This window comes from Phycodurus eques, chromosome 10 (genome assembly GCF_024500275.1).
Source record: "Phycodurus eques isolate BA_2022a chromosome 10, UOR_Pequ_1.1, whole genome shotgun sequence".
Taxonomy (NCBI): Eukaryota; Metazoa; Chordata; class Actinopteri; order Syngnathiformes; family Syngnathidae; genus Phycodurus; species Phycodurus eques.
This window is the reverse complement of record NC_084534.1, coordinates 26,983,935-27,005,440: the sequence shown is the minus strand read 5'-3', so window position 1 is coordinate 27,005,440 and position 21,506 is coordinate 26,983,935. Positions and strand designations below refer to the sequence as shown.

Below are 21,506 nucleotides of genomic sequence, written 5' to 3'. Positions count from 1 at the left end.
GACGCCGTGAAACCCAGCAGCTAGCCAACTTTTGGCAAACACGGCCACCTGCTGGACAAAGAAAAAACAGAACAAAACAAACAAACAAAAAAAGTACTACTCGTCAACTTTTGCATCGGCGAATGACCATTGCTCGCTAGACAAGTCTTAAATGGATTTTAGCCATGTAGCCGTACTTTGATTTAAGATACGAACCGTTGAATGTTCCGAAACGAGTGTAGCATAACAAAATCACATATTTGTACACGTACCACAATAAAAACACCCTTTTCGGACTTCGAAGTGTCACATAGTGATCGTGACATAGCCTAAGTAGACTTCGGTTATCAATTCGGCTGCATTGAAACAGTACGATTATTCACGTTTAAATTTCAATTCCACCTTTCCGGAGTCTCCTCTTCGCGGAGGAGTCAATTCACCACTTTTTTTTACTTTTACTTTTGTTTCTGGCGACGTACGTGACAATAAGGCGCTCGTGGACGACGACAACTAACTCATCGGTGACTTCCACTTGTTGTCGCGAATAGTTTTGTTTTGAAACTACACTAATTAGCAGTTACGCGACTTAATTGACACCTGAACGTCACACGTGAGTTTTAAAACTCCAGTACTTGCTTTGTGTAACCTGCAGTTCCAGATGAAATGGCCACTCGCTTGGCGTCGAATGGCACTTTAAACGACGGTATGTACTTTTTATTTATTTGCTTCGGAACCTTGTATTTTATGCGTTGTCCATTTTGTGTGACACAGCTCTATTTTTTTTAATTTTTTTTTTTTTTTTTTTTTTTTACGATAATAAAAAATGGTGTGTAGTTCCCAAGTGCAGCTTCGAAGGGAACTGCATTTTTAAAACACTTCGCAGGAGATTTAATAACATTTCTGTCGTCAAAATAAAATGAGGATCAATAACTGTGATGCTACTTTGCACACCCTTTTTCACATCTGGCTGAAACGATTCAATTTTTAGGGTTCGGCCACGTTTCATGTAAGTGCGCGATAGTATACCCTGCCCCATTTACTGCTGGGCCAATGGAAAGTTGTTGTTTTTTCTTTGTTACGAGATCAAGTAGTTGTTACTCACAGTAAAAGCTAACCTTTTGCACAAATGTGCATCAAACAAAATGTATTCCACCGCTGCTTACCCTTTGATTTTAACGTGATGTGTTTCAGACAGCGAAGCAAATGGCAGATCTTTGTCTTGCCGAGCAAATGCAGTTTTAAATACGAAAAAATAGTACTGTGTAATATTATGCTTTATGGAAACATACTGTAATTACTTCATTGAATAACATGTCAAGAAATGAAAGAGTTTTTGCCACATTTTTTGCATTAATTTAATGGTTGTGTTGTTTGTGCTGCTCCTTCTGGTGTACGCACCTTGACCACCTGGTGGCAGTGTAATCCAGACAAACGGATACAGTATACTGTACACGGAGAGGGTCTCAGGTCCTCAGTAAGCCGCAGTAATAGTCGTTGTTCTTTGGAGAGGATAAAGAATATATGTCTGTGAGTAGTGTTATCGTTATTATTTGTCTACGTTTGTTACTCCACTGTTTGTGTTCAAATAGCGCTTTCTACGTATAAAGGGTTATAATGCCGCAACGCAGAGGCTCTTCATTAGCCCACCTATGGAATTTCCCATTGTGTGTTAGCATTAAGCTATCGGGCTTTCAGGCAATGTTACGTGGTTGTTTTACAGTAACAACAGTTACAACAGTAGCAACATGTACATGTCATTCTTTTAGTTTTATTCTCAGTTTGACAGTAAACTGCACTTGGGAGTGGCAATAAAGTCTCATTTTTGTTCACTGCTTTGAAGAATTGTTCACCATCTACCAAACAGCTGCGTTTTGTGAAGGGGGTTGAGTTCGCTGCCACCGTACGGCGCTCGGATCTCAAATTTATACTTGCTAGTGAAGCAAAAACAAGAACATCGGCAAAACGGAACGTCATTTCTTTCATGATAATACGGCAGCATCTGGTGTCAAGTATCAGCGACACCGTTTTTATTTTATTTTTATTTTTTTTTGTCTCGCAGCGGAGGAGCTGACAAAACAGCTGAGTGAAGCTCTGAGCATCGGGAATGAAGAGGAGGCGGTCACACTGAGCCTGAAGTTGTGCCGACTTTCTCTGCCGGTGTGCGTCAGCATTAGCAGCCCGGTGTACCCTGCGGACGTCATCAGGTGCGACGGAATTCCTACGTTTTCTTTTCACGGATTGCAGAATAGCTCAAGAAAATGTGCGTTTCTAGTGATGTTCTTGTTCCGCTGTGGTGCTCAAGGGCACATTGGCAAAGCTTGTTTTCCCAGCAACAAGTCAAAATCTTCAGTTAGTGTCAAACCTATGATAGTTCGATGCTGTGTTATGGACAGTCGACCCTTTAGTGCAATAGCGTGGTGAATGGTGCCTTGCTCAAGGGAGAGGTCATGGTCATCGTGGTGCTCTGCAGTTTACCACGTCACTTTCCCAGGTTGGCGGTGGGTGTGGAAGACGCAGAGTCCAACGCCGCAGTGTTGGTGACTGTGATGGTTACGTGCGGAATGACCATCTCCCAACTCAAAGACGAGGTGCAGTAATCCCCGCTATTAGCTGTATTGGCAGCATATAGAAGGTTACAAATGACGGTTTATGGTACTAAACGTGTCATCGTGCGATTTTCCGGGCTAGTTCAACCAGATATACGGCTTCCACCCGACGCTGCAGCGCTGGATGATCGGGAAGCGCTTGGCACGCGACCACGAGACGCTGCACAGTCACGGCGTTCGCAGCGACGGCGACTGGGCTTTCCTGTTTATCGTGTCTGCCCACGCTTCTCATCTCACGTGGCAGCGGCACCATCTGAACGAACAGCAGCGTCGCCTTGAGGGCAAGTATCGCGGATACTCGTGCACACAAGACCCGAGGTGGAAGTAAGTTCCAAGTAGGCCAAGAGGGAGGGGAATAACCCGGCTAAATTGAGTTAAAAAATATTTCAACGCAGAATTTCAGCCTTCAAGCTCCGCCGAGACCAAAGACAAAAAAAAAAAAAAGATTCCGCCGGGAACCCTGTTTGCGCTGCCAGAACTAATGTTTCACACGGACACTTATTGCAGATGGAGACAGTGTTGGGCCACTGATAAATTTTGCCAAAAATGACAGAGGATCGTCTGTAAGTGATTTTAAGACACTATTAGATGTGTAATGTACATATTACCACCCCAATTCCAATGAAGTCGGGACATTGTGTTAAACATAAATAAAAACAGAATACAATGATTTGCAAATCATGTTCGACCTATATTTAATTGAATACACTACAAAGACAATATATGTAATGTTCAAACTGATAAACTTGATTGTTTTTAGCAAATAATCATTAACTTGGAATTTTATGGCTGCAACACGTTCCAAAAAAGCTGGGACAGGGTCATGTTTCCCACTGTGTTACATCACCTATTCTTTTAACTACATTCAATAAACATTTGGGAACTGAGGACACTAATTGTTGAAGCTTTGTAGGTGGAATTCTTTCCCATTCTTGCTCGATGTACAGCTTCAGCTGTTCAACAGTCCGGGGTCTCCGTTGTCGTATTTTACGTTTTATAATGCGCCGCACATTTTCAATAGGAAACGGGTCTGGACTGCACACAGGCCAGTCTAGTACCTGCACTATTTTTACTACGAAGCCACGCTGTTGTAACACGTGCAGAATGTGGTTTGGCATTGTCTTGCTGAAATAAGCAGGGGCGTCCGTGAAAAAGACATTGCTTGGATGGCAGCATATGTTTCTCCGAAACCTGTATGTACCTTTCAGCATTAATGGTGCCTTCACAGATGTGTAAGTTACCCATGCCATTGGCACTAACACAGCCCCATACCATCACAGATGCTGGCTTTTGAAATTTGCGTCCATAACAGTCCGGATGGTTCTTCTCCTCTTTGGCCCGGAGGACACGACATCCTCAATTTCAAAAAACAATTTGAAATGTGGACTCGTAGGACCACAGAACACTTTTCCACTTTGCGTCAGTCCATCTTAGATGAGCTCTGGGCCAGAGAAGCCAGCGGCATTGTTGATAAGTGGCTCTTGCTTTCCATAGTAGAGTTTCAAGTTGCATTTACGGATGTAGCGCCGAACTGTATTTACTGACATTGGTTTTGTGAAGTGTTCCTGAGCCCATGTGGTGATATCCTTGACACATCGATGTCGGTTTTTGATGCAGTGCCGCCTGAGCGATCGAACGTCACGGGCATTCAATGTTGGTTTTCGGCCTTGCCGCTTACATGCAGTGATTTCTCCAGATTCTCTGAACCTTTTGATGATATTATGGACCGTAGATGATGAAATCCCTAAATTCCTTGCAATTGTACATTGAGGTACATTGTCCTTAAACTGTTCGACTATTTTCTCACGCACTTGTTCACAAGCAATTCAGGGAAGCTCCTTTTCGACCCAATCATGGCAGCCACCTGTTCCCAATGAGCCTGTTCACCTGTGGTAATGTTCCAAACAGGTGTTTGATGAGCATTCCTCAACTTTCTCAGTCTTTTCTGCCACCCGTACCAGCTTTTTTGGAACATGTTGCAGCCATAAAATGCTACATTAATGATTATTTGCTGAAAACAATAAAGTTGATCTGTTTGAACACTAAATATCTTGTCTTTGTGTATTCCTATATTCAATATAGGTTGAACATGATTTGCAAATCATTGTATTCTGTTTTTATTTATGTTTAACACAACGTCCCAACTGCATTGGAATTGGGGTTGCACATGATGTATGAGTGAGTTGAATGGCGGTAAGCATTTCTACTTTTTTTTTTTTTTTTTTTTTTTTTTTTTTTACCTAAAATGGTCAGCGCTAACATGCTAATGTGAATTTTTTTTTTTTGAGGGGGGGACGATTACTCGAGTACTTGACAAAATATCTATAGGATAATCGATTCTAAAAAGATTCGATCGTGTCAGCTCTCGTCGCAAGTAAGGATTCAACATCAAGCGACGCGGCCGAAAACTACTCTGGACAATCACAAACAAATTAGAATTTGCCACTCACACCCGCACACCTGGCGCTTGACTCTCGCTCCCATACAAACTTGTCGCTACAAAAAAAACAAAAAAAAATGCAACCCCTTGTGTTCATATCGGGAAACAATGTAAGGAGGTGCCACATACAATATACAGTTCAAGTGTGCATTGTTGTGGTTCAAAAGAAAATAATACAGTAGCCTGCTGTCCATTTTCTTTAAATTCACTTTCAGATATCATTCAGACAGATGTGAGGTGTTTTGTTGTGGGGGGAAAAAATCTTGCCGGGTGACAATTTTGCAACGCTGCTCCAATGTAAACTGTCGGAGCCATGGTGAAGATTACAAAAACTGTAGCGCTAATTTGTCAAATGATGATAGCCTCACGACTGTCCGAATGATACCTGAAACAAAATAGAAAAAAGGCAGTGTATCATGACTTTTGGGATTGGGATTATTTTTCTTTTGAACCACAAACAAGGCGCAACTGTCAAGGAAGAAGCGAGTCGGCCTGGCCGTGGTAGCTATAATATAATATAAAGCGGCGAAAGGGGTGCGAAATAAAGGCAAGCATGTGGATATTTAAGAGGCTGTTGAACATCATTGCCCCATTCAGTGACTGCACTTGTGCATTTCGCCAACAGAGACTCTCCACGCTTTGCTTTTTAGTCAAAGGCACGTCGAATTATGTGATCTGACGGTTGACTGCTTATTAAAATGAGCTTCATAACCCGGCACACCGCGTGACAGTTGAGTCACGTCCGGCCGCGTCGCTCGGTGCGAAGCACGCCCTCATATTATGAGTACCGTTTATTTAGCGACAAGCGAGGGACACATTCCCCAATTATCCTTCTATTGTAATCAGTAGAGTGTAGACAATTGATTGCAATCTCTTTTCAGGCATCACGGAAGAGACGATTAAAGCGATTTCCAAAGGGAATGATGGGGAGAAGTCTCCTTCAGCGGTGTTGCCACCTCTTCCTCCTCCTCCCCTTCCTGCTCCTGCTCCTCCTCCTCATCCTCCTCCTCTTCTTCCTCTTCCTCATCGTCCTCCTCCTCCTCCTCCTCCTCTTCTTCCTCTTCCTAATCGTCCTCCTCCTCCTCCTCCCCTTCCTCCTCCTCGAGTTAAACCTCCCCCGCATCAGGTTAGTATTTGATCCGGCGCATGCATTACCACCTCTTGGTCGTACCAAATTGAGCACGTGCGTCGTCTTTCTCAGCCGGGCTGGGCGTGTCCTCGTTGTACATTCGTCAACAAGCCAACTCGTCCCGGATGTCAGCTGTGCGGCGAGGAGAGGCCAGAGGATTACCACGTCCCTGAAGGCCACAAACCGGTCGGGGACGAGGCTAAGCGGCTTCAGAGGGAGATGCGGGCCATGTTCCTTTCAGAAAAGGTGAACCGCACGGCCTCTGCTGCCAGTTGAACTGAACATTAAGTTTGGTAGGCATGTCTATCGTGAGTAGCCCGCAACAAAGTCCCAAGAAGCTATGCTCGTAAAGACAGCCATTTTGGTTTGAAGCCACCTTTTTGGGACCCCCAAAAACCACCTCCATGGGTCCTTCAACAGAAAACTCATCCTCAAGATGTTTTCTTTGAAAATTGAACCCTTGCAAGCAGTTTCACCTCGGCACATGAAATATTAGTGGCGATGTCTATCATGAGTAGAGACACAAAAAAAGTCTCAAGAAGCCATGCCCGAAAATTCTGCCATTTTGGTTTGAAGATGAACTTGAGCTTGAGAATGAGCTTGTCCTCGAATTTTGTCTGACTGCTACCAAATGAGAATTAGGTGTACTCGACAAGAGTTCTCGTAATTGCGTGTCAGCGGTGAAGTTTGATGACTACTGTTAAACAACACAAAGCTGTAATAACTTAACTCCACAGGGTCGCCGCTTGACCAAATTCTGAAGACATTCATCCTCCTCAACTGTCTTCCCCATTTTGATTTCCTCTTTGGTGTCCTGATTTGATTTTTTGTATTTTGTTTTTTTGGGGGGCTGTGGGGGGCAGCGCTTAAAGGTTCAGAAAACAAAGCGACAGCTCAACTACTTGCAATTGCTGCAGACCGACGATCTGAACATCGTTCCCACTACCTCAGAGACTAACTGTCCCATCTGCTTCTGTGCTCTGGAGCCAGGCATGGGCGTGGTGCTCAGGGAGTGTCTGCACACCTTCTGCAGGTCAGACCCAGGACGGAGTCTGTGCAACGCATCCCATCATGCACCGTTTTGTGCTGCATGTTCTCAACGTTTGCGTCATCTCTTTCAGGGAATGTTTGCGGGGGACCATCATGAACTGTCAGGATGCTGAGGTGTCCTGTCCCGAGCGGTGCGATATGAAGCTCGTCGATCGAGAGATCAAAGCGGTGAGTGTGGGACCAGCTGACAAAATTTGGGAACGCTACTGTCTACCGTTAATGTCAAAATAAAACTATGCAATCTCTAACTTGGTCCAGAAAAACATGTTCGCTGCAGTTATTGTGCTCTTTGGGTTTGTTCTAAAATGCCAAAAGATGGCACCAAAGCCCAGTCTAAATAAGTATTGGTCTCAAGGAAGTATGTTGAAGTGATACATGTCGACTGAGAGACAAGCTAAACGAAATCAAATCATCTGTAAGCCATTCATTTGTAAGAATAATTTCCAAGATGAGTTTGAAATGTTTTGGGATCACTCCCTGGTATATTTAGGGTTTTGAACTATTAATAGATGCAGTTTTTGTTGTTGTTGTTTTTTTTCACCATTTGCAGTAGGGGTAAGTCCCTGTTTGGTTAACTGGTGTAAGACAATTACTTAATTTCAAGAATAAATCCAAAAAAGTATATTTGCCGCTTTTAAGTTCAATAATACTCGAACAAATTCGTAAAAATCACTCGTGTAGGTGACATTTCATGTCTGGTACGCATTACTGTATTGGCTCGGTACCGGATTGCTGTCAATATAAGCACGAAAATAAGTGTTCCATCCTTTTTCCCCCCATTGCAGCTGCTCACGGAGCAGGAGCACGAGCGTTTTCTGGAACGACGTCTGCTTGTCGCCGAGAGGCGCCTTGAGCGCACCTTCCACTGTCGCACGCCCAACTGTCGAGGCTGGTTCGTACAGAAAGCCGCTGGAGCATTTTTATTGGATGTCCTCGATTGCCAGCTCGTATGCTCTTTGTCCTCACCAATAAGACATCTCGCCGCACTAGTAAACGACTGTGTCTTATTGGTAACGTTTAGTTTTTCCACTTAAATCATCTTTCCCCATCGAAATGAATGGAAATGCCATTCATCCATTCCAGCCGCCCCCAAAAAAAACACATTTATTTGTAACGTGCTTCTTAACGAGAAAAATAGCATTCTATATTATACTTTATAAAAACATACAGTAATGACACAATTCTCTCTGACATAACTTTCTCCTTCAATGCACATTGTGCTGCTCATTCTGGTGTGCACGCCCTGGCCACCTGGGGGCAGTATAATACAGATATACTGTACTGGAGACACACATTGCTCACAGGGTAAGAACACCAAAGCGTCGAACCGAATTGCTTGCATGTCAATGGCGGTTTCCATCGTATGTAAGCATTAAGCTCGCGAAGCATTTCTTTAGGCAGTTGTTTGGTTGTTTAAAACACACAATTGTAATTGTAGCACAGTGAATTGTCTTACTAGTGAGGAGAAAGAGTGAACTACTACACGGATACCAACAATACCACATAAAGTAAATGCTCAAACGGCTTTCCGTAGGTGCATCTATGAGGACGCAGTCAACCAATTCCACTGTCAGCTCTGCGGCCAAGTCAGCTGCATTATCTGCATGGTAGCTGTTTTTAACGGCTTCGTGTTTTCGTTGCCATCGTGGGGAGAAGTAACCCAAGTTGGATGTTTGTTTGCAGGCTATTCATGAGGACATGAATTGTCAGGAGTATCAAGAGGACCTCCGCATCCGGGCGGAAAATGATGAGGAGGCGCAGCAGACGCAACAGCTGCTGAAGGTAACGTGCCAGATAATGTAATCTGCATTAGGCTGGATTCAAAATACAGTGGGCCCCCGCTATTCGCGGGGGATAGGGACCGGGCCCCACATAGCAAAAATCTCCAGTGATTGATGCCCACTATAATTGCATTGAAAATATATATATATATATATATATATATATATATATATATATAAATCTAAAGTAATGTATTATTTATTTATTTAACCCCAAAAATGCTTGAATAAGCAGGGATAAACTTACAATAAGCATTTTCGGGGTTGGTTCTCCCCCTAAAAAAAAAAAAAGAGCTATGGAAAAAAATTAAATATTAATAAAAAATGAATCAAATGAAATAAATAAATGAAAAAATATCAGCCAAAAGGCGAATCCGCAGGTGCCAAAGTGTGTGCGAAGGTGTCCACTGCACACTGAATGGTTCAACTGACAGGCAATACGGTGGATGGAGTGGCTACAAGTCTCCGTCACAGTTCTGGGACTTGGGTTAGAATCTTGGCTCAGGTCTTGTTGTTTGGAGTTCTTCCCGTGGGCCTTTTTCTGAGTAAGTGGGGCCTTAAGATACAGGTTTAATTCGTTCCGTCACCACGCCCATAACTCAAAATACTCAAAAACTTCCTTTTTGAAATGAATGGAAATGCCATTCATCCGTAACTGCCTCCACCCCAAATATGACAATAGATCCTAATCGGGTCAATGGCATTTTCCACTGTATATAAGTGTTAAGAATGCGGAGACTTTCTTTGTGCAGTTGTTTGGTTGTTTTAAATACACCATTTTTATTGTCTTTGTTATATGTTTAGTGTGACAGGAAACTTTAACTGGGAGTGGCATTTAAGAGCTTGACGCCTACTTGTTTTTTTAAAGAACTGTTTACTCGAAGTGATGTCTGTTGTCAAGGGAGCTGAGTTAACTGTCATCATACAGCGTTCATATCTCAAGATTGCGCTCACAAGGCAAAGCAAATTAAAAAAAAAATGGCCAAATGACGGCTCGTATTTCAAACAACCTTTAAGCTGGGTCACTCGTATCTCAAGGCACCACTGTACTCTGGCTTTTTCCCACGTTAAGTTCCTTCAAGACTAGTCTAAATTGTCTTCCAGTTTGAATGCTTTTTTTTTTTTGTCTATATGTGCTTGCGATTGGCTGGCGACTAGTTCAAGGTGTACCTTGCGTGCTTCTTAACCAAAGTCAGCTGGGATACTCGAGCACACCAAAAACCCGGATGAGAACACATCCTATAGAAAACGGATGGGTGGATATTAACTGTAGTAGTTTACCCATTCAAAGCAAGCATGTGGCCTTGTTGATCTGTCCCAATACTTTTGTCTCCATTTGTTTAGTCTTATTTATGTATGCATTTGTTTATTTTTGTTTTATTCTTATTTTGTAGCTCTTGCTACAGAGCGGCAAGGCCATGAATTGTCCGAAGTGCAACATAGTCTTCCAGAAGAGAGACGGCTGCGATTGGCTCCGCTGCTCTGTGTGCAGGACGGAAATCTGCTGGGTGACCAAACAAGCTCGCTGGGGACCCGACGTAAAAACACAGAAACGGCACACAAATAAGAGGGAATGGTCGCTATTTATGTTTTTTTTTTTTTTTTTGTTCCAACAGGGAAGAGGAGACACATCCGGAGGCTGTAAATGCCGAGTGAATAATCAGCGGTGCCATCCCAACTGCATCAACTGCCACTGACGCGCTTGTGCCGTTATGTCAGAGGTTCTCCAACTTTTTGGGTCCGGGGAGCCCTCACAGGGGAGAAAGTACGAGGACACCCTTATTATCCTAATGGCAATTAAACATAACGACTACATGTACCTCAAAATGCCAGAGACATTAAAAAGGGACCTATTTTCGAGAAACTACTACTACCTTATATCGCCAACTATGGCATACGCGAACCAACTATTCAGGGAATACGCTCTTATTTTTATATACAACTATGATGCAGCAAATACGGTATTGTATAAACTATGCACTTTCCCCCCTGTATTTTACCTTTGTTTTTATTAGACTGTTAAAAAAGAAAAACATTATATGAGGGTCAATATATCACTGCCATTATGGAGTAAGAAAGAAAACCTGCCATTTTCAGTGATATTTTGTCTTTCTTGAATAGCGGCTAAAACACTTGATGGTTGCAGAATAAATATGTGCCCCTTGTTTTGTCATTTTCATATTATGTGTGGAGTTGGGATTTATTCAAGCTCAACATGTCCACCCTGTCATTGTGAAATAACGAATGATATGCAACCTTTCAGAAATCTATTTGTTAAACAGTACTCCGTTAGTTTGCTAAGGGAATCATGTTGCAAAGTGACAGTACACCAAGTGTTCATAAAATGCTAACATTAGCCAAAACCATCCGCCCTGTTGGCAAGCGCACATATTATAGACAATAACAAGTCTGTGACATGCTGACCTAGGAGCACTGAATTATGGAAAATACCGGCAAATGCTTAATACGCCTCATTTCATGGTTTATTAGCATTCTCTTGTACAGTACAAATTTACTTTAGTAGGATATATTTGTTAAATAAAATAAAAAAAGGCAGACAAATCTAGTGCAACATGAATAAAGACAGCAAACACTTCAGACCATCCTGGGAAAGACCATCGCGACAAGTAATTCCTCCCGAAAAATTCAACGTTTTCAGTTCGTCGGCTGCCAGGCTGTCCAGTGTTTCGAGGTGTACAAGTAAAAAAGAAAACCTTGCGTGGACGCAATCCCGCAAGCTACTTCAATGTGCCTAAACACCTACGATGTAGTGTCAAACTTCATACTTCCCATAGGAAATAAAAAATAAATAAATAAATGACGTGTGCAATATTAGTGAAGGTCAGCACCAGTTTACTTGTAGGCTAATAATGTGTGCTCCTTCCAGCGGTGGTGACAAAAAAATTTGAATGGATTTGACTGGCAGTGACGCACCAGATACCTTACAGCGATTCTCAAAGTATGAAAGAATGCCTAAGTGTAGTTCAGTTACATTCACTGGATCTTTAAAGTTCAATACATTTGCATCTAATCTCAAGAAGTGAATGTTATCAACATTTTTAAAAGGAAATTTTTTAAAATCCTTTACTACTATTTTTCTTTTTACATTTTAATGTTGGTCATGACGGAACATGGGAGAGTATTTTTTTTATTCTAGGTGGTACTTGGTATAAAAAGTATGACATCCAGTCTTACACTGAGGAGATATTGCCAATCATGAGTATATTTTTACATGCTGGAACAAATTAGTCTTAAGACTAGTTGAGGCATGTTTTATGTTTGGTTTTGCCGATGGCTCGAGAACCTGTTCTGCTTTTACCAAAACCATCTCAGCTAATTAAAAGTAAATGAGCTAGTCACCGATAGCTGGAGGAATGTGAAAAGTACAACTGTAAAGAAGAGGCGGACGGTGAAGTAGCAGAAATTTAAGTGAAATGATATGTGTGTGTACCAGTTCTTTACAGCTTACTACGAGAAACTTGTGAATAGAAGAGAATTCTAACAATCCGTCATTTGGTCTCTGTCCTGATATCAAATACCTTAAAAATGTAAATAACACACACTCGACATGTGTCTAATTGGCAGCAAAGGCCACAATCATCTATTTCTATTAGAATAACTCAGTCGTCCTAACCCAAAATAACAAGTAGACTAAGAAACTGTCAGTTCTGGTACACAGTAAGCTCCGCATATCCGCGGTTCACTATTAACAAATTCACCGAATCTGCCCCCCCTCCCCCAGAGGAAACTGTCCGCTGAAAAATAACAAATACGTTTTTTTGTGCGCTTTCTGAAACAACCCTTAAATGCCACAAGATGGCGCCAAAGCCCAGAGAGTACGGTAATTGGTGTCAAGGAAGTATGTCGAAGTGTTTATATGTGCTAAATACATTTCTGGTGCATTTTTCACAATCAAATCATTTGTAAGCTGTTTATTTTTAAGTGACATATTGTAAGATGAGTTTGAAATTAAAATTAAGTGTTTCTGGATCAGTTAGTGGTATATTTACAGTTGAAAATATTAATACAGTGGCGTAAACTGACTCACAAGCTCAGTCACAGAATGATTTAAACTCCAAAGTCATGGTACCACTGTACAGTGAACCCGCCCCATATTCGCCATTCAGGAATTCACCTGTTCGCTGATTTCTGGCTGAACCTAGCCTCCGTTATTCGATGAAAACGATGAGCTCGGGGTTAGCAAAAAAAAAAAAAACTCTCTTTGGTACCATCTTGGTGCAAATTAACAATGTTGAACTGAGTCGAGGCGCTTCATTTTGACAAAAGGAGTGCTTCACTGCCATCTTGTGGCATCTTGGTGCTAAGAAACTATATTGAAGTGAGTTGAGGGGTTTCATTTCAACAAACGTAGTGCTTTTTTATGGGGGTGGTTCAGCGAGGAGAGGTGACTGGTGCTGGTGACTCCTGGCTCAGGTGTGAGGGAGTTCATGGAAAGAGGTCCAGCTTGGGGGCCCACTCCAGGGCGGTGTTGACCACAGCGAGCGCCGCCGCCCCTAAAGCCACCGTCAGGCCCATCACCGCCAAGCGAACAAAGCGGCGCGTCATGGACGGCCGGGCCACCGCCGAGCGCTCCAGCGCCTCCTGCTGCTGCTGTAGCTGCTTCCGCCGTCGACGGAGCACCGAGTCGGGGCGCTGCTGTGTCGAGGCCAGGTCAAAGTCCTTAAAGGTGGTGGTCGCCATGCTTGGGAGGTGGAGAGGGAATAGGGGCCGTTACGGGAATAAGACTTTAAAAAAATATATACAAGGTATCGGTATCGTGCCGATACCTGCCTCATTTCAATGTATCAGGTAATTGTGAAGGCTGCCGATACCCAAGAACAAATTCTGACATTGGGGAAATCCTTCTTTGGCAATACTTGATGCTACACTGTGTTGAGTCATCGCCGAATAATCATGTGCGTCGAAAAAAAAGGAAGGTTTTTCACAATTATCTGTCACTGTCTTAATTGAAATTTTATGTATCAGAAGTACTTGTGTTATCGGTACTCGATATCGGTGAGTACTTAGAAGTGAATACTCATACTGGTTTCAATCTGAAAACAAGTGGTATCGAACATCCCTACTTTTCAACGGGTGGCGGTGACGTACCAGTCGTGCGTGGCGGCCTCTCTGGCCAGTTCGGACGGGGGGAACTGGACAAACAGGTCTCCCGCTCGGCTGATGAGGGTCTCGTAGGGAAGATCCTGAGGGATCTGAGACAGCAGGTGATGGACCATGGCCATGTCGCACTCGCACTCCAGGACCTCCTCTTCTCTGTGCAGTACGATCTGCAGCACACACGCATGTTACCTTGGTACCAGTGATAACATTTCAGGTTGGTACAGTCGTACGAGTGCCCCCAACTTTGTTCTTGTCATGTGTATGTTTTTTCAATTATTTGTGTATTTTTCATCAATATCTTTAGATCTTTGTCCAATATTTTGTATTTGGGATTTTTTTTCACCTATTTCTTTTTTCTAATAGCTTTTGTCTTTGTCTGATATTTTGTATTCTTTCAATTATTTGTGCATTTTTAAAATGTTTTTGTAGTAATATCTTTCAATTATTTTGTATTTTTTCTCCCTAAAACTGAAGTACTTTTTCTCATATTCTTTTCTATTTTTAGATTTGTACTATTTTGTCCATGAATGCTTTGGCTCTCGTTCAATTGTCCAAGTGTTCCTAATGAAAATTTGACTTTTGCCATTATCAATAGCAAATCCCTGACATATTTCTTTGAGCAATATCTTGATAATATTGATAACTGTGATCATTGTGGTGGCTACAAGTCATGATATGAAATTTCCACACCGCTTCATCCCCCAATGCAGGTTTGCAGGAAGTAACAGGTGCGCTTCATTCAAGTCCTGGAAATGGCAGGACTCACCACGGCTGCGAAGTAGATGGGCATCAGCGGATGGCAGGCGAGGAAGAAGTCGTACAACCGGACCACGTGGCGGAAGTCTGACAGGACGTGGCCGAACCAGGTGATCAGCCAGCTGAGAGCGAACACGGTTCCCACCTCCGCCCTGGTAATCGCAACGTTACGTGTCATTCGGGTGTCGTGTTTGTTTACCCAACTTTATTACTTTCAAACAAAAGGAAGTTAAGGTTTTAGTGTCATTACTTTGTCAGTGTGCAAGAATGTTGAATATCTACTTAGCCAATTTCGTTAACACAGTAGAGGGGGTGGCTTTACCAAATGCCAAACTACAGTGGAGATAACTCAGGGTCATTACAACTACATTTGGGGAAAAAAAAAAAGTAGTTTTTCTCTCTTTTTTAACCCAAATAAATCTTGAATGACCAGCCAATAAATGTTTTTGGGGGTTGGTCCATCCCCAACAAAGAAAAACAAAAGAGAATTGAAAAAAAGGAAAAACATTTGGGGGATAAAAAAAAAAAAAAAAAATCCACGGAGAAGTGAATCCTCGGGTGCTGAACTGCAAGTATGCGGGTGGTCCAGTCCAGTTGCATTTGTGTGGCTCTTGTCATGTGTATTGTTACCGAAAGCTGTGACTTTTAACTGGCCAGTCATAAATTAAAACAAAACAAAGACAAAAAAATAGATGCAGTTCTGAGTAACAGTTAGCCCATCTGCCTCACAGTTCTGCGATTCAGCGTTTGAATCTCAACATCGGCCATCCTGCGTGGAGCATGCATGGGTAGGTTTTCTCAGACTTCCTCACGCATTCCAAAAAAGTGCAGGTTAGCGTCATTGAATACTTTAAATAGTCCATCAGCGTGAATATAAGTGTCAACACTTGTTTGTCTACGTGTGCCCTGCGATGGACTGACGACCAGCCCTGGGTGTACCCCACCTCTCACCCAAATTCAGCCGGCATCGGCTTTAGCTCACCCATGAACCTATGGAGGACAATGCGTGATAGAAAACGGATGGATGGCTAGTTATCATGAGGTGTGTGATAGGTGTCAAATGTGGTTAAAACGTTGCAAAGGATGAGTCTTCCCTTACTGTTGCATGAAATCATGCACCTCAGGGTTGACCCTCTCGATGATGGGCATCAGGTAGTTGAGGATGTGTTTGGTGTTGTCCATGGTGGGATCCATGAAGTCCCTGGCGAAGAAGACACAAAGGAGAGCGCCTTAAAAAAAACACCCCGCTCGATAAAGGGGACAAATGTAAGCGTTGAATATTTTGTAATATTTTCTAATCCATTGTTTTTGGGATAATCGATTTATATCATTTTCTTTTTTGTTAAAGTCTTCAATTTTTGTGTGTAATGTTTGCATTGTTTTGTTTTGTTTTGTTTTTTTCAAAAATTGGATTCTTACATTTTGGCCTAACAGAATTTCTTCAATTTATGCATTTTTCATTCAATACTTTTTTGTCTAATATTTTGTAATATTTTCTAATGTTTTTGTAAGTGTCTTTTGGATTATTTTTTCATCTTTGTAAAATGTATAAATTTTTCATCTAGTATTTGCCATTTTTCGAAATGGTATTCTTACATTTTCATTTTCCCCCCCAGATATTATGCATTTTCCATCCAATATTAAATACAAATAATCACTAAAGACATTTTGTAATAATTAGAATTTTCCATTAAATATTTGCTTCTGTTTTCAAAACACATGTATTTTTCATCTACTGTTTTCTGGTCTAATATTTTCTAATTTTAGAGAGTGGGAGAATAAGTGAGTGAGAAGGAGGAGAGCGATTTTTTTTATTTGAACCTTTTTGATATTTTTTTCAGTATTTTGAGCATTAATGCTTTGGCTCTCATTAGGTTGTGTGAATGTACCTAATATTTTTTTCCCACACCCATTATCAAATCACTATTTATTTATTTTTTTTTGCAATATCGTGATAATACTGTGAACATGGTGGTTGCTATAACCATGATATGAAATTTGCATTCCACTTCATCCCTCATCTTGCTTCATGCAAGTTTACGCAACGCAGAGCACCATAAAAAAAAACACCCCCGCTCGTCTGAGAGGAGGACCGGTGTCAAAATGACACGTTGTTGACGGCGTACCTGAGGTGATGTGTGGAGAGCTTTTCCACGAGGGCTGTCGCCAAGCGCTCGCCCACGACCAGGAGGAAGGTGACGACGATATCGTGGTAACCTTGGTAGTAGTGCAACTGAGGATTACGCTTCAGGACGCGGAGGATGATGTCAATGAGCTCCTCTTGGAGACCCTCGCGCTGCTCATCTGGCATACCTGGACAAGTACACAACCAAGATCCGGGTTAACCCCTGCAAACATTAACAAGTGATTGTGTTTCGGGCGGTACTCGCCAGGAGGGAACCTTCGCAGTGAGCGTTGAACGTCCAGTAGCACCTGGTTGTAGTCCTTGTTGTTGTCCCGCTCCACGGTCTCTGCAAGGAAAGAGCGAGCGATAAATCTGGCAAAAATTCCATCATGGACATTGCTGCGCCGTGTGTGTTATTAAGTAGCAGTGGTTTGAAGGTTTATAAATATGCTAACAGCGAGGCTAACTTCCTTCAGAATAAAAAATATATACTTTTTTTTTTTTTTGCTTCAATTCAATGGACATTGTGCTGCTCCTTCTAGTTTGCGCACCATGGCCACCTCGGAGGTCGTATAATGGAGACACAGGGATATAAATGGAGTCCAAATTACTCAGTAAAATGCAGTAATATTACTGGTTCTTCACAGAGGATAAAGAATATACGCCTGTGAGTATTGTTATATTATGTAGACGTGTTTCTCCACCATCTGTCACCACGACGCCAATAACATTTCTAAACCCATCTATTTAATGGAGGACTACAGAAATCTGACAATATTTACTGTTGAGAGGCTGTAATTCTGAGTATTTGCACAATTTTAAGTCAAACAAGGGCTCTACGATTAATCAATTATCAAAATAGTTGTTCATTAAATTGCTAATCTATTATGTGAACTAACCCATTATTTGTTGCATGTCTAGAAATGATATTTTGGGATCATAGTTTGTGGTGTACATGTAAAAGACATTAATATAGGAAATTAAACCATTTTTAGCCTGGGCCGTCAATGACTCGCTGTTTTTGGCTATTAGCTGGGGTTCACCGTAATGTCAACAAAACGCTAGCGACGTTATGGAGGACATGCCCGTTACCTGGCTCCTGCTCCAAAATGTTGGGCGGAACGTTGAGGAGTCGCGGCCACACCTGACAGCGTATCTCGTCCGTCAGCAGGCCCCCCTCGCTGATGGCCATCCTCCTGAGGGCCGCCACGTCCGCCGGACTCGCCTGCAGGGCCTGAGCGATGTCGGCCATCTTCCTCTGCCGCCGCTCTGATAAAACAAGGCACGCAATTACCACAGTGGCACCGTTTTGATTTCCAAAAGCCCCTTTGGATTAGGATTATAATCTGAGCTCAAACTGTCATCATGCCTGTTTGTCTTTTTCTTTGTCTTTTGTTGCCATTTCTGTAACCCAACCACAGAAGGGTGCCGGCAAAGAGGAGAAACATAATGACGAGCATAAAGACAAAAAATGAACTCATGGCCACACCTCTGTCCCGTCTGCCGCCCCACACAAAATTGAATAAAACTCAGGAGCTCAACCAATCATTGTGGGAATCTTGCCAGACTGTCCAGGCTGCTCAGTACAACATGGCTACCTCGACAACAATAATAGAAGATGTACAGTGCCGTACGCCACAAAACTGAATTGTATGACACTTTTACATTTTACGTGGTTTACGAACTGAGCCCGGACGATATTAATAGTTTCAAACCATAAATATACCACACAATATGATCCCAAAACAGTTTAATTTCCCTTCATACTCATTTTACATTACCCTTCGCAATAAATGGCCAAAAGATTGTTTTATTTTTCAAAAGTGCATGTAGGCATGTGGCGAAAACTTCCCCGAACATAAAATTGTCTCTCAGTTGAGATGACGTCTACACACTTGTTTGATGTACTTCAGTTAATTTACTACTTTCAAAATTAGACACGGCTTTGGTGGCATCTTGTGGCGTTTCATAAAAGAGCACAAACAACACAAAACTGTAGGCGAATTTGAATTTCCGTACATAACTTTAGCCTTGTGACAGCGCACGATGATGACGTCAGTTACTATGTCACGTGAGATACACAGTCACCTGATGGTCATAAAAGCCTTAAAAACGGCAAGCTCGTCTGTTTTCGCACATGCGCAGTTGGCAAACGAGAACCTAAACCATTTACTATTTAACGCTATTATTATTATTGTAAGAAATCCAAAATAAAAACAAGGTTCTCCACGATGAAAGGGGTCTAACTCGCGTCTCACTTACCGTCACTTTGGTTTCCATTCGCCAGTGACGAGGAGGTGACAATTCTGGATGTCTTCATGTTTCCTCCTCTTGTTAAGTCTCCCCCGTTTGGGTTTTTTATTTTGTTTTGTTTTTTCAGACTGACATATTTGCCCACGTTGACCTTTGAGGCCAAGTGCTAGACTTAATCTTCCTCCGCTGCCATCTGCTCAGTTAGCACGGCAAGCCTATTAGGCTAGCACGGGCCGTCCCACTGTGGTCGTCGTCGTTTATTTAGCTGCCTCGCCGCGGCGCCTCCGACATAAACGTCTCCCCGTCGTGGCCATCATTAGTCGGACAGATGAGCAGTTGGTGGCGTAGTGACACCGGTGACGTTACATGTTTGTTGTGGAGGATAGGGGCGACCGGTGGCGGACTGATACGTCACAGAAATTAAGAAAAAAAAAAAAAAAGGGATAGCCTTCGCGCATGCGCAGACAGTCGGGAGATTGTTTTTTTTCCCCCCCCAATACTTTATTTAAAAAAAATACTGGAATTAAGTAGAAGTAAATATACGTTTTTCAAAAGTGAAAAGTAGAAGAACTGAGTCAGATATAGAATAGACGTCAAAGTTCTGCTACTGATCTACAAGTCACTAAATGGTTAAGCGAAATCTTCCTTGTATTGTACGTTATAATAATAATAATTAATAATTTTAGTAATTGAGTCGTTTATATTTCTGTACTTTGTTTTTAAATGTATTTTGCTCTTGCTTGTAATCATGTAAAGTACATTGATTAACCTTGTGTATGAAATGTGCCATATAAATAAATGTGCCTTGCCTAATGTTGTGAACTGATAAACCAAAAATGCTGAATGAACTAATCATAACAACTGGAAAAATATGCCATGCATGTATGTGTGTTGTTGTTGTGTGTTTTTTTTTTTTTTTTTTTTTTCAGATATAGATAGAGTCTTGAACAGTGGTGTTTGTTAGGCTGGCGAAATGTATTTGCTTCAAATCATTCTTTGTGTCAACATCCTCAATTCTACAAGGGGGTGAATGGGGAATATCTTGCCTCTCCAAATCTGTTGCATCGTCATTGTTAATGCTCCTTGTTTACGTTTCTCCATGTCACTGCTGTTCCCCTTTTTTTCCCTGCCATATATGTCCCCAAGATCTCGACCAATCAAATTCTCAACCACGGTTAGCTTTATCTCACTCTATTTGTATTCAAATGTAGGGAGTAAAAGTTTGTCAGAAAAAGAAATTCTGAGGGAAAGTACATACACCTGAAAATTCGACCTAAGTACAGTAATGAAGTATTTTGTACTTAATTTGTACCAGTGAATACAACGCACATGAGAGCAGTGACAGATGCGATGAAGAAATGGGATCGAAAATACATTGATAAATATTGATTAATTCGCAGTATATGCATTGATTCACAATAATTGAATGTAGTAAATACATTTAAAGTTTGAAAATAAATAAAAGATGACAAAAATAAATAGATGAATAGTGGTTATGCAAGTAAGAGCAAATACCAACTAGCTTTTTAAAAAAAATCCATTTTAATTCAACGTATTAAATTAGGTATTATTAACCACCGAGGGCTTCCCAGACAGCTGGCATTAGATTAAACTGGTAGACTCTAATGCCTCACAGTTCTGACTCAATCCCTGACCCCGCCTGTGTGGAGTTTGCATGTTCTCTCCGTGCCTGCTTGGGTTTTCTCCGGGCACTCCGGTTTCCTCCCACATCCCAAAAACATGTGGGTTAGGTTAATTGAAGACTCTAAATTGCCCGCAGGTGTGAATGTGAGTGCGGATGGTTGTTTGTTTGTATGTGCCCTGCTATATGATGACACATCATGACATAACATCGCAAACCGGTGTGAGGGAAAGAAGAGGGTGTGGACTACCGCAATGATGAACAGTATCGGGCGGTGCATCTTGTGACTGAGAGTATTAGTCAGCAATACACAAACACCAAGCAACATCCACACACATTGTAACATGTTGTGTCAAGAATGGTGGTGTGAACACAGCGAGAGGAATGCAATGGAATCCTCAATGCACGGCTGCAAGGATAAATGTAACTTGAGTACAGCAAAAAAGGTGACAGTCTTTTAAGATCAATAATCACAACATTTTTTTTTAGATACGAGCCATCGCTCGGCTGATTTATTAATTTTTTTCCCTTTGACTTGTGAGCAAAAATTCCAGATATGCGCAAAATGGTGGCGGCGAACTCAACTCGACTCACTCCATAACAAGGAGAAATCTGTAATAAAAA

The 21,506-nt window shown here is 41.9% G+C and overlaps 2 protein-coding genes across 2 annotated transcripts; one reads left to right on the top strand and one right to left on the bottom strand.

Moving 5' to 3' along the window:
• Positions 1 to 368: 368 nt before the first annotated feature.
• Positions 369 to 11,150, top strand: rbck1 (RanBP-type and C3HC4-type zinc finger containing 1). The gene is made up of 14 exons (XM_061687819.1): positions 369 to 500; positions 632 to 682; positions 2,039 to 2,183; positions 2,471 to 2,567; positions 2,668 to 2,866; positions 5,907 to 6,151; positions 6,227 to 6,400; positions 7,018 to 7,187; positions 7,276 to 7,372; positions 7,990 to 8,096; positions 8,739 to 8,811; positions 8,888 to 8,986; positions 10,380 to 10,523; positions 10,602 to 11,150. Exons 2-14 carry the CDS (start codon positions 643 to 645, stop codon positions 10,680 to 10,682), a joined length of 1,671 nt encoding a protein of 556 aa, XP_061543803.1. The 5' UTR covers positions 369 to 500; positions 632 to 642; the 3' UTR covers positions 10,683 to 11,150.
• Positions 11,151 to 11,446: 296 nt separating this feature from the next.
• On the bottom strand, positions 11,447 to 19,648 carry tbc1d20 (TBC1 domain family, member 20). The gene is made up of 8 exons (XM_061687820.1): positions 19,250 to 19,648; positions 18,080 to 18,256; positions 17,253 to 17,333; positions 16,989 to 17,175; positions 15,962 to 16,063; positions 14,873 to 15,014; positions 14,095 to 14,273; positions 11,447 to 13,687 (listed from the first exon to the last, which is right to left on the bottom strand). The coding sequence occupies exons 1-8, from the start codon at positions 19,305 to 19,307 to the stop codon at positions 13,432 to 13,434; spliced, it is 1,182 nt and encodes a 393-aa protein (XP_061543804.1). The 5' UTR covers positions 19,308 to 19,648; the 3' UTR covers positions 11,447 to 13,431.
• Positions 19,649 to 21,506: the final 1,858 nt, after the last annotated feature.